At 37.1% G+C, this 13,242-nt stretch overlaps 1 protein-coding gene across 1 annotated transcript in view; it reads right to left on the reverse strand.

The window, feature by feature from the left end:
• Positions 1 to 1,688: 1,688 nt before the first annotated feature.
• The window catches only part of LOC111158554 (katanin catalytic subunit A1 like 1), a 74,479-nt gene continuing 62,925 nt past the window's right edge, over positions 1,689 to 13,242 (reverse strand). The window contains exons 10-11 of the mRNA XM_022520654.1: positions 4,622 to 4,748; positions 1,689 to 2,979 (exon numbers count right to left, since the gene is read on the reverse strand). Of these exons, the coding sequence (XP_022376362.1) occupies positions 2,781 to 2,979; positions 4,622 to 4,748 (326 nt within the window). The 3' untranslated portion in view covers positions 1,689 to 2,780. The remainder of the gene's footprint in view (positions 2,980 to 4,621; positions 4,749 to 13,242) is intronic.

The raw sequence follows: 13,242 nt of genomic DNA on the forward strand, positions 1-13,242 counted from the left end.
AAGCCCAAAGTGTGTTTTGATCATGCCAGAATGGCTCCAGCGCTACTAACTGGAAGATGAAAGTCTGTGATGCCATTCTCTAGTTTCCTGCTTGGATTTCTAGAAGGTTTCAGCCTACATTTAAAAGCCATTTGTCTAGTACATTTCATCAACACTAAGTACGTTTAAAAAAAATAGAGTGATAACAAGAGCAAAATGTCTCCCATAATTACACGTGTACACATTTACAATAAACATGAAGTTTGGGAAATGGTTTGTGAAAATCGCCAGATCTGTAATAATTCCATTGTTCAAACAAACTTATTTTAAAACAGATTTAAAGGAGAAAGAGAGAAAAACCTATATATATTATCTTTCAAAGAACACACAGATTACCGTGCCTCTCCTTTTTAAAATCTGAACTCGTTTCATTAGTTGGAGCCAGAAGCCACACAGTGTAATTATAGAAAGTGCCCAGTCAGAATTGCCCAGCCTAGTCCAACTCTGTAAGCCACAGAGGCCCCACCCGAGGGTCTCGTGGACTGCAAGCAACCAATGCGAGCCTGCTAAATGAAGGAATTACCTGATCAGATATTTGTAAGACAGAATTGTACAAAACTCGGTCCTAACCTCACTGTGCTGCAGAGCCCCAAACACTCATGGTTTCAGATGAAGTAAAGGAACTGAATCTTTCTAATCTGATAATGCAACACAGGGAAGAAAAAAAAAAAAAAAACAAAGAAGACAACAATTTTCTCATTCTGGGTAAGGCAACACACTGTCTTGCGATAAAGACAGCATACGACAGTGTACAGTAAAGGCTGGACAGAACACCTGAGCAATCTCCTCAGGATCCTTTAAGGGGGTTATGAAACACAAAGCATTTGCCACCCACTGACAGAGCAAAATGAGAAACAGCGGAAATCAAAAATTTTAAAAGTGCACCTGGTTCACCAACATACCAAAGATAAGCTTCTAGGAAGCTTGAGTGTCCAAATACTACTTAAGTGATAATTTTTTTAAAATCACAATTACCATATTATTATCCATGAAGAATTTTGAAAGAAGAAATACGTGCCAACACAAATAATACAAGACCTAGAAAAAGAGTCTAACAAGTTTTAGCAATCAAAACACACGTTTTAATAGCTGTCCTTAGGACTTCAGGGAAAAAAAAATGTTACTGGATGGTAACCGTCTGCAAGATTATCTTAGTGTGATCATTTATTTCTTTATTTAAAAAGTTAATGAATAAAAGAAAACTTACTTCAATTTTTTAAATGAATTCATTCAATTAAAATAAAATCATGATGTCCTATGATTTTAACTCTTATAAACTATGCCCCAGAGGGAAGGAGGGGTGATTTATCGCATTATATAAAATACTGGAGTTTAGAGTCAGACTTCAGTTATCTGAAAATTATACAACTCCTAATAGGGGAAACAAATGTCTTAAAGCAAGATACTAAGAGTTTTTTTGTTAAGTGTCTAAAAAGTTCTATTATTTTTAGTTTTAAACCAGTTGGGTGCTCTCCAAAACAGAATTCAAGATAGCATCAAATACAAATTTTAAAAAGCATCACCATTAAAGCAAAGGTTGCCCAATCCAAATGGGATAAATGTAATTTTAAAAAACAAGCATGAGGATGCTCTACTTGTGATTAGATAGAAGCCATCTACTTTTTTTGGCCTCTTTTTATTGTCTAATTCCTGTTGAACTCAATGTGCATGTCAGACTTCTATCCTATGTACAAGTTCTCAACCTAGACAAGGAATAATTTTAAAATTTTAAAATGAACATCACTCATTATGTATAATGCTATTTTGTTAAACCAGCTGTCCAGAAAATTCTAAAGATTTTGTTTGTTTTGCATTAGCCACAAGAGAGTGGACTTCCTTAGAATACCAAAGTATTTATTTAGAATATGAAAGTCAAGTTCAGCAAAAATCAAACATTGTTAGAGCTGAGGAAAATAAAAGGCTTATCTATTTGAACATACTGAATGAAAAGTGAAAACAAATCTAGAATTCAAGAATGAAGAAGTGCTTCTTATGCAATCATAATATTCTCTCCACCCTTCCAACATAAGTGCCAGCAAAAAATACTAAAGACCAGAGAAACAACCTGACAAAACACTTCAAAGACCACAAGCCATGAGGACATCATGAAGCTGAGTAAAGGATTAGATAGTTAATAGAAGAAATGGTGGGAGAACAGAAGGTAAAAATTCAACTATATGATAGACTGTGACAGTAAGAGTTTAACAAATTCTAAAGGTTTAACAAATTAGTTAATTCAAAACCATCATTTTTAACAATAATGAATTTGACACAAACCCAGTTCTAATGTTAAAAGTCAACATACATGGGTCCCTCATGCTCAGAGCGAAGAATAGAAAAAAACCAAAACCAACAAATGCAACTGAGAAAGAGAGGTCCTTCTAACCCTTTTGTAAACAAGCTTCTATGTGAGCACACTGATTGCTCTTTGGCCTCCTGACATGCTGCCTTTTTTTTTTTGCACGTGCAATATCTTTTTTTTTGCATGTGCAATATTAATGCGTGAAAACGTGGCATTACCAGCACAAAGCCAGGTGAGGGAGACTATCAGGCTCCCTGTGTAAGCTTTTCTTCTTTCCCAACTATATATATATTCTTTGTGGTTTTAAGTTTTTTGCCTTTAAGGGAAGCACCTCTCCAATGAAAAGTTCTAAACCTGTTTTTAAAAAAAAAAAAAAACTGCAGGGAATTTCTTCACATTTTATAAATAAAAATACCAGAAATGAAGAACTGACAGAAATTCAAGCAGATCCAAATTCAACCATCCATTTTTCATACTTCTCCAAGTCTGCAGCAGAGACAGACTTGGCAATTTTCTTAAGAGCCAATTCAAAGTCTCCTTTGGTAACAGGCATCTGAAGCTCCTCTTTAGAAAGTGCACGGATCTCTTCTGGACCTAAGCCATTGATTCGCCGTCTCATTGCCATTAAAGAGGCATCCCTAAAAACATACAAAATCCGTGAATCCACACTGATGCAAATGTTTTAAAAACTGTCAATTGTAACAAAGTTAAGAGAAAACATTCGAAAGATCATTTTATGTGTTTTTATGGTGCTGCACAGAATTTCCCATTTTAGAGATATTCTGAGGGCTCAGAAAAGGTTAAAACAGGATGCAAATGACTTAAACATAAAATGTACTATTAATGAATCCTAAAAGTCGAGGTTGGACTCCAATAGTACTGAATTTTCTTTTCCCCACTTGCTCTTCAAAGGCAGCCAAGAAAGTTAGGAAACAGAAGTAGACTTTTGAAATACGGAATTACACACTTGAAAACGAACACATGGCTAATATTAAGATAATTCAAATCTTATAACAGTTTGTCTATGACCTAATTTGAGGAGGTAAAGCCAGGAAACTCCTTCTCTGGAACATGAATGTATCTGCATCGGGTAGATGTGGAGGCCCTCACATGGGGCTCTGGTGGACAACTAAAAGGATTAAACCAGGCTTCTCCAGATCCTATTTTCAGCTCCATTCTGATCAGCTGTACATAATTATGAAGGTCTGGAAGAACTGGACAATTAATGCTCACAAAAAAGCAATTAGGAAGCTAACCCAACCAAAACTTCAAATTTTATATGTATTTTACACAGTGGAACTATTGGGAGCTTGTGTGCCACTAAATTTACATGTATGTAAGAAAAATACTAGTACAAAAAGTGAGAAACAACAGATACTACAGTTTTAAAGAAAGGCTATTACTGTCAATTGAAGTAGAGTTAAGATGGGAAAAAAGAAAAACCTTATTGAGTGAGGTGAATTGTCTACAAAATATGATGTCACTACATTGAAAGGGAAATATAGAATATATTTTATACACATAAAATATGTATTTCCCAGCTTCAACTGATACAACTTTGCTTGCTCATCTGCATGTGGTAAAATAATAACAACCAAAACTAATATTATTTTATGTTGATATAACTAGGCTCCAATTTAGGGCTAAACTGACCTTAGCTTGTCAAAGTCATTGTTACCAAATTCAGTATAATTTCTCAAAAACCAAAGGATAGATCAGAGAAAGACAAAATTTATCTTTGGTTTCACTCATATGTGGAATATAAAAAACAATGCAGAGGATCACAGGGGAAGGGAGGGAAAACTGAATGGTAAGTAACAGAGAGGGAGACAACCCAGCAGAGACTCTTAACTCTAGGAAGCAAACTGAGAGTTGCTGGAGAGGAGGCGGTGGGAGGATGGGGTTATCGGTGATAGGCATTAAGGAGGGCACATGATGTGATGAGCACTGGGTGTTATACACAACTGATGAATTATTGAACTCTGTATCTGAACTAAAGATGTATATCTTTAGTTAGTACTATATGTTGGCTAATTGAATTTAAATTTTAAAAAAAATCAGAGGAACATAAAAGGTGACCATATTGCTATACAATCATTCATCTAACAATGACCCATGAAGTTCTGTAGAAAAGAAACAAGACAAATGAGAAATCATTTCAAGGAAATGGGTCGCTGCTTTCATGTCAAGAGCTAGGAATGATACTAACTTTAAGATCAATCCTCCTGTCAAATCTATACCTAATATCTAAGGTCACAGATCATTTAAAAAAAAAAATACCTGCAAACATTAGTTATATCAGCACCAGAATAGCCCTCAATCTTCTCTGCTATATCTTCCAATTCAATGTCAGGATCCAGTTCAACCTCACGAAGATTGATCTTCAGCAGCTCGGTTCTTCCTTTTGCTGTAGAAGATTTTTTTGTTACTGCTGGAGGTTTTACTTTACAAATCATCTTGATGAGAAATCACGTATTAACATTCAGTAAAAGAAAGAGGAGTCAGTAACTTGAGTCCACCTAATATTTCCAACTCAAGGCATGACTCAGAATTACTGAATTTCCTAAGTGCCTTGGCTGCAATAACTAGAAATTGAAACAAAACTCAAAGAGTTTTCCTTATAGATTGTGAAGATACTTGCTGTGAAAACAGTCTGTAGTCCTTTATGAAAAATAAAATCATCAATATTCAAGTATCAAATGTTCTTTTAGTAAAAAGCAACATTTAGTCTAGTTTTATAAAATTAGATTGCATGGAGTGTAACTCCTATGAATCATTTCGCTCACCTTTAAAAGTGATATAGAAAAAAGATTTCCTAGGATACAGGAAATCAGCACTTGGCACAAAACACATATTAATGTGTTTTTTTTTTTTACTTAGAGAGCCAGCCCACAGACATTTGCTGTTCCAATACGACTGAAATGTGTATTATACTGTGTAAGCTCAAATGAATTACAGAATTATTTAAAATAACCAATCATGCTTGCTGTCTTACTATCAGTGTTAATGTCATATTTCTATTTAATACAGCATACTAGGATAATGCAAATTTAGGTTGCATCTGGCTTTCTATTATTTTCTGATATGTAAAATGAAATGTAATTTTCCCCAACTTATTTTGAAAAATCTTAAATCTATAGGTTAAAAAAAAAATTCAGTCAACAACCATTTACCTTCCATCTAGACTCATCATTTGTCAATATTTTGCCATTATCACTCCCTTCACCTCTCCCCCTCCTTCTTTTTTGAATTTAGAGCTAACTATAGGCACTGCAACACTTCACCTTAAATTCTTCAGCATGTACCTTCTAAGAACAAAGATATCCATACAATTATTACACTAACCAGCAAATTCAACCCTGGTACATTAGAATCATCTAATACACAATCCAGATTAACACGTCCCCATTTTCCCCAGGAACCTTTCTTAAAATCCGTCATATACTGCATTTACTTATCATATCTCTTTAGTATTTTTAACCTAAAACAGTTCCCCAAAGTTTGTTTTATCTTTTCTGACACTGACAATTCCCCAAATGATCATACAGAGTTCAAAGCATTCTAGTAAAGATCCCAACAGGTCTGTTTGTCTATCTGAACAGGCAGATATTAAAATGTTTATGGAAATGGAAAGAATCAAGGACAACCAAGACACACTGGAAAAACAACAATAAGGTGGGAGGAACTGCCCTATCAGGCTTTAAGACTTATTACAAAGTAATAAGATTCAAATCAATGTACTACTCTTGCAGAGATAAACAAATAGATCGATGATACGGAACAGGGAGCCCAGAAGCAGATCAAAGCATATACTATGGCAGCTATTTAAGACATGTGGTGGGAGAAAATGCCAGAACAACTACTGTCTACTGGGTACAAAAATGAAACTGCATCCTGCCTCATACCATACATAAAAATCGGTGCCAGGGGCGCCTGTGTGGGTCAGTCGTTAAGCGTCTGCCTTTGGCTCAGGTTGTGATCCCAGGGTCCTGGGTTCAAGGCCCACATCGGGCTCCCTGCTCAGTGGGAAGCCTGTTAAGATACTTAACCCCTCAGTGCCTCAGTTTCCTCACATGTCAGATAAAGATATGAAGAGAATCTACTGCATAAGACTGTTGCATGGGTTAAATAAGTTAATACATGTAAGGACTGGCCCACAGCACTCAAAAAGTGTTCATTGTGGTGCCTCCTCACCCAACACCAGCACCACCAGTGGTTAGCCAACAAATAAGATTAAAGGGAAGCCTGTTTCTCCCTCTCCCACTCCCACTCCCCTGTTTGTGCCCCCAATCTCTCTCTCTCTAATAAATAAATCAAAAGTCTTTTTTAAAAAAATCAGTGCCAGATGTATTACTACTCTAAATATAAGATGCAAAATTACAAACATTTTAGAAGATAAAACAAGAAATACATTAATGAATTCAGAGTGAATATTCTTAAGATATATAGATAAATATCTATATATATATATATTCAAGAAGCTGCCCACAAAGGAAAAGACTGACAAACCTACCACATTAAAATTAGGAACCCCAATTCACCAAGACTGTAAACAGAGTGAAACACAAAAGCTGGAGTTTGAGAAGATATTTACAACATATATTGCAAAGTACTTATATCCAGAATATTTAAAGAACTCCTACAAATATAAAGGTCAGACCACCTAACAGAAAAATGGGCAAAAGATATGAACAGGTATTTGTTATGTATCTTTTCCTTTATTAGCCATTTGATTTTGTTACAATCCAAATGGCTACCATAGGAAAAGATATTCAAATTATTTAATAAAGAAGGAAATAAAAATTAAACCACAATGAGGTAGCACTGCACACCAAGAGACTAGTATATGAATTAAAAAGTCTAAGGTTTTGGAAAAATGTGAAGCAACGGGAACTCTCCTATCTTGCTGGCTGGAGTACAGTGTGTAACAACCACTTTGGAACAACCACTTGGGAAGACAGACTGGATTTATCTCTTATTGTTCCAGCTATGCAACATGACCAGCAACTCACTGCATGGATGGAATGCTCCATCTCCCTAAAGAAACTCGGGCTAAAATTTTACCATTATACGAGTATAAAAATATTCATAGCAGTACTATTCATAATTGCCTAGAATTGAAACAATTAAACTGTCCACCAAATAATAGGATGGGTAACTGTGGTATAATGACATAATGGATGTTATAGGCTGAACTGTGTCTCCTCCAACCCCCTGAAGTTTTAGGTTAAGTTCTAACTTCCAATACTTCAGAATGTAACTGTATTTGAAGACAGTGCCTTTAAGAGGTGATTAAAGTAAAATGAGGTCATATGGGTGGACCCTAATCCAGTCTGACTGATATCTTTACAAGAGCAGGAGGTTAGGACACACACACAGAAGACGACTACATAAAGATACTGGGAGAAAATGGCTTTCTATAAGCCAAGGAAAGAGGCCCCAGAATGAAACAACACCTTGCTCGATCTTGGACTTCTAGACTAAGAAAATAAATTTTTGTTGTTTAAGCCACCCCGTCTGTGGTACTCTGTAATGGCAGCCCTAGCTGACCAATACAATGGAATGATATACAGCAACAAAAATGAACAGCACCTAGATTTCATAATATGGATGAATCTTAAAAATGTACTTGAACAAAAGCGAAATACGAATAAATACAGTTAGTGTGATTCAATTTAAGTTTTAAAAAAGATAAAGCTTTGTTTGGGGATACATTATTAGGTGAGAAAATTATAAGATAAAAATAAATTATTTCCAAAAAAGGAATAACAGTGATTACCACCAGGGGGCAGGAAGGGAGCTATGCTAGGGAAGAATATACTGGGAGCTTCTGAGGTCAGATAATGCTCCATTTCTGGTCCTAGAAAGTAGTTACATGGTTGTTTGCCAATTATTGGATAGACTGAACTAAATTTTAATACATGGTTCTATAGTTCTCACTCACACACGCAAAGACAAAGCAAAGCAATGCAAAGAGAAGCCACAGTGGGAAGAGAAGCAAGCAGGCATTATCTGAGGTTGCCAGAAAAAAAAAAAAAAAAAAAGAGTATGAGTCGGAAATCTTCACCTCTAGAATTCCTTCATCTTGGGAGCTCCTTATCCTTGATCATCCCCAGCCAACAGGCCCACCTTAGAGTTCACTATGGTATAGAGACATAGAAGTCCTGCACTCAGATGGTCAGCAAGAGGGGTGTGGGAAAAACAAGGGGAGGACAGGAAGCCCCTAGGTCTGCCGCTACAGAAAGTGGCTGTTCTCTTGATGCCTCAGTAAGAACTCCGAATGTAACCCAAGTGCGATTTCACAGTTCTCCACACATAGCAGGTGAATGTTAGCAAACAAATATCACTTTGCTCTTAGTCCTAATGCTAAGAGTATCACCGTACTTGTAAATCAAAATGTTTTACTGCAGCCTGCCCTAAGAACTCAAACACCAAGTTCAATATAATGTATTATCCCACAGAAACAAAGTTCCAGTCAGTCACCTTAAATGAACTTTGGAGCGTAAGCCTGCTCAAAGTGAAGGCCTAGTGCTACTGAAGCCTAGTAGGAAGCGTCCTGTTCCCTAGTCACTATAATTTGGGGGAAAATAACTTGTAATTCTGGTTGTATCAGTGGTTTGTTAGAAGATTCCAAGTAGGATTTATCGACTCTATAAAACTGAATGATATTGTTGAAGGATTTAACAAGAAATTAATATGTTAATAAAGAACTGCAAATGCCACATAACCAAGTCAGTACACATTCTAAATTTAAATAAACATCGTTAAAAGGATCATACACTTCTTATATTAACAATTCTTCTTAAGCACACTTGGCAGTCCAGTGAAGATGATAGCGGGTATGTGCTCTGGGGCCAAACTGTCTGGGCTCACAGCCCTGCTCTGCCTCACTGGTGGGGTACTTAACCCCTCAGTGCCTCAGTTTCCTCACATGTCAGATAAAGATACGAAGAGAATCTACTGCATAAGACTGTTACGTGGGTTAAATAAGTTAATACGTGTAAGGACTGGCCCACAGCACTCAAAAAGTGTTCATTGCGGTGCCTCCCCACCCAACGCCAGCACCACCAGTGGTTAACCAACAAACAAGATTAAAGGGAGACACAGAAAACCCAGATCCCTTTTATTAAGGACCATGTGAGACACCGCTGGGAGACACAAGGGAGATAGGCCAGGCCAAATAAGCCTTCACAGAATTAGCATGCTTTAATGTCAACTTTGAAATATCAATAAACTTTTCCTAAATTTGTATTTATTTAAGTAATCTCTACACCCAATGTGGGGCTCAAACTCACAACCCCAAGATCAAGGATCATATTCTCTTCTCACTGAGCCAGCCAGGCACCCCATTGGATTTTTTTTTTTTTCTTCTTCTTTTTAAGTAAGCTCCACGGCCCAAGATGGGGCTCAAACACACACCCCAAGGTCAAGAGCCGCATGTTCTATTGACTGAGCCAGGCAGGGGCCCCAGTAAAGTTTAAATAGAGGCAAAGAGAGAGAACAATCTGGGAAACGGGAGTACCATAAATAAGGACATGGAAGTAAGAAGCAGCGTGCATATACCAGAGTGGTTGGGGGGAGTAAGTAGAAAAGTACGAAGGAGGCCTGAGAGAGGCAAATAGACACAATTAAGAAGGATAAGGTGTGGACCTACAACTTAAACAAAGAAAGGGGGAAAAAAAAACACTCTGACCCTGATGTGATAGGAAATGAGACTAAGAGACTCTATGACACTTCAGTGATTTAAGGAGGTTATTCTAAAAGCAAAATATAATTAAATGAAAGGGGCTGAAAAAGGACTACATTAATCTGAGCAGGTGCCTGCTGCTGTAATTTAGATGCATAAAGGAAGAAGAGACTTACTGTGAGGCCAGGCTCTAGCTGCGCCTGTTATTTTGCCTTTTGTTAACTATGGCAGATTGTATTTACCAGGACGGCTGCAACAGTCTCTCTCATCCCACACGTGCTTCTACAATGTGGTCTTGCCACTCTCCCACCCAGAGGTAGTCTCTTGAAAATGGTGGGGCTGTAAATGTTGCAACCCAGAGTACAGCAGAAGTGACACTACACGCCTCTAAGGCTAGGTTATAAAAAGGGATGCCCCTACCACCTATCCCAGTGGACCATCTGGCGCCCTGAGCTACTACGTATGTATGAACTCTGACTATCTGGAAACCCACCACGCCTGGAGTAGCCAAGGCCGCATGGAATGGCCACAAAGAAGAAAGTGCTCCAGAAAAACGAGCTCTGGCTGAGGCATCCGGGGTGCCTTTAGTTTAATCTATTCTCATTTTTATACTATCTTCCTTTTCCAACTAAAAATTTATTTTCATGGGTTGCTTTGGTTCATAAAATGTCCTTCAAACTTTTTTTTTTTTTACTTTCATATAATCTTTCTTTCCATTAATTTTACCCTATATTTCTAAATCATTCCTTCAGGCCTCTCACTTTTCCAAGGGTTATTGTTTTATCTATTCCAGACCCTTCTGTCTTACCAGATGCTCCAGCCACAAGAGCTATCTGTCTGTTCATTTTCAAGTAACCACACCTTTGTTTCTGTTTTTCTCTGAAAATTAGTGAAAATCTAACTTCAAAACACTTTGGCCAGAATTTATTTATTTATTTATTTTAAAGATTTTATTTATTTATTTGACAGAGAGATCACAAGTAGGCAGAGCGGCAGACAGAGAGAAGGAGGAAGCAGGCTCCCTGCTAAGCAGAGAGCCCCATGCGAGGCTCGATCCCAGGACTCTGGGATCATGACCTGAGCTGAAGGCAGAGGCTTTAACCCACTGAACCACCCAGGTGCCCCTGGCCAGAATTTATTATTCCTCATTCTCCACTCCAAAATACCATGGATGGGGGGGGGGGGTTGTTGTTGGTGTTAAACAGGTGATAGGGATTAAGGAGTGTACTTGTTGTGATGAGCACTGGGTGTTGTATGTAAGTGCTGAATCACTATGTTGTACACCTGAAAGTAGTACTACACTGCACTGGAATTTATGCTGTATTAGAATAAACTAACTGGAATTTTAAATTAAAAAACTTAAAAAGAAAAAGTACCATGGAGAACACTAAGATCACATGACACTGTTTTCCCTACAGTTAGGTTAAGTGTATGCCTACCTTCCAACTAACTGCACCAGAGCTCTCTAAGGACAAGGCTTGTACATCGCTTATATTCCCACAGTGCCTAATAAGTGCCTAACAGCAAAGAGCTAGATAAACACCTACTGAACTAATACAGATGAAAGAAAAAGCTAGACAGAGTGGAGTTCTAATTATGATTACCTGTTTGGATACACATTAGGAGAAAGCAATTTCTCAAGTTCCATGGTCACAAGGTACACACCTTCAGACTAATAATGAGCAAAGAGAAGCACCCAAAAGTGATTTACCTATAATGGACATAACGTTTTCATAAGGGAAAACAAGTTTAGAAGAAAGCCCGTCAGTCAGCCAAATCTATTTTCTTCTCCAATATTTCAAAGAAAGCTAAATTCCTACCTTTGTATCACAAAGCATGTCTTTCCCCCAATACCTAAGCTCTCCTCAGCAGTTTATAAAATTGCTATCATCGACTATTTTTCCAGTTACTTTTTTTACTCCCTGTTATGGTGAATTAAAGTTCACAGTACCAAAGTTTAAATGATGTCAGTTCAAGTAGTAAAACTTTTATTTTCCCCCATTAGTATTAATTTCTTATTTATAATCATTGTACACAGTAGTAAAATTAAAACTGATTTCGTAGAAATATACCAGATAGAATACAGATATTTGGTTTAGAAAACAAGGAAGAAAAAAAGGAGGGGAAAAAAGAGAAAGGAAAGAAACATTAAATCAGAAGTGGTAACAAACCACTCAAATTTCAAACCTTCATGTGGCTAATATGAGAGCAAGCCAGGCAATAAGGAGCTGCTTCTGGGGGTTAGAATATTCCAGGATAGCTTAAAGCTTCTAAACTGAATCACTTTCATTACTGCTTTAAATAAGTTTATTATTATTGTAAGGTCAATCAAAATTTCAGCACTGTTTTAAGAAAAATAACATTTTTCAAGTAATGAGATTATGAGAATTAATGGAAAGACAATACTAGACAACCTATTAGCTAGAAATCTACCAATTAATTTTATCACAGAGCCTTGAGATTTAGTCATGAAAGTGACTAAGGAATATGTTTTAAAAATTAAGTTTTGGGGTCTTTGGGGGGCTCAGTTGGTTGAGCATCTGCCTTTGGCTCAGGTCACGATCTCATGACCCTGGGATCGAGACCCGCATCGGGCTCCCTGCTCACTGGGGAGCCTGCTCCCTCTTCCTCTGCTGTTCCCCCTGCTTGTGCTCTCTCTGTCAAATAAAGAAACATCTTTAAAAAAAGAGAAAAAGTCGCAGGTGAGGCTTCCATTTCTGGCCATCACAAAAAAACTGGTACCAGACTTTCTTTGGTAAACACATAAAACAAAAGAGGCAACTGTTTTCATGCATTAGCCAACAGACAGCAAATAACTATAAAATAGCTTTTTCTTAAGTTCTACCAATAATATGAGTGCCTGCCAGAACAAAATTCAATACCTTTCAAAGGAAAACAACATAATCCAGACTGCCTACGATGTGGAGCATATGATAAAAACTACTGGACACACGAAGAAACAGAAAAATGTGACCCATAATTAAGAAAATGAAAAAGCAGCCAACAGAAATTGATGTTCCAGATTTAAGAATCAGCTGAAATAAACTATAAAGTCATATATCAATTATCTATTTATGAATAAGATATTACACTAAAACTTATTGGCTTAACATAATAATTTATCATCTTCATCGTTACTGTGTGCATCAGGAATCTGGGAGAAGCTTAGCTAGAATGCTCTCACTTAGGATCTATGATGGCTAATTTTATGTGA

The sequence above is a fragment of the Enhydra lutris genome, unplaced genomic scaffold (genome assembly GCF_002288905.1).
Source record: "Enhydra lutris kenyoni isolate GAN:26980312 unplaced genomic scaffold, ASM228890v2 scaffoldscaffold60, whole genome shotgun sequence".
Classification (NCBI taxonomy): Eukaryota; Metazoa; Chordata; class Mammalia; order Carnivora; family Mustelidae; genus Enhydra; species Enhydra lutris.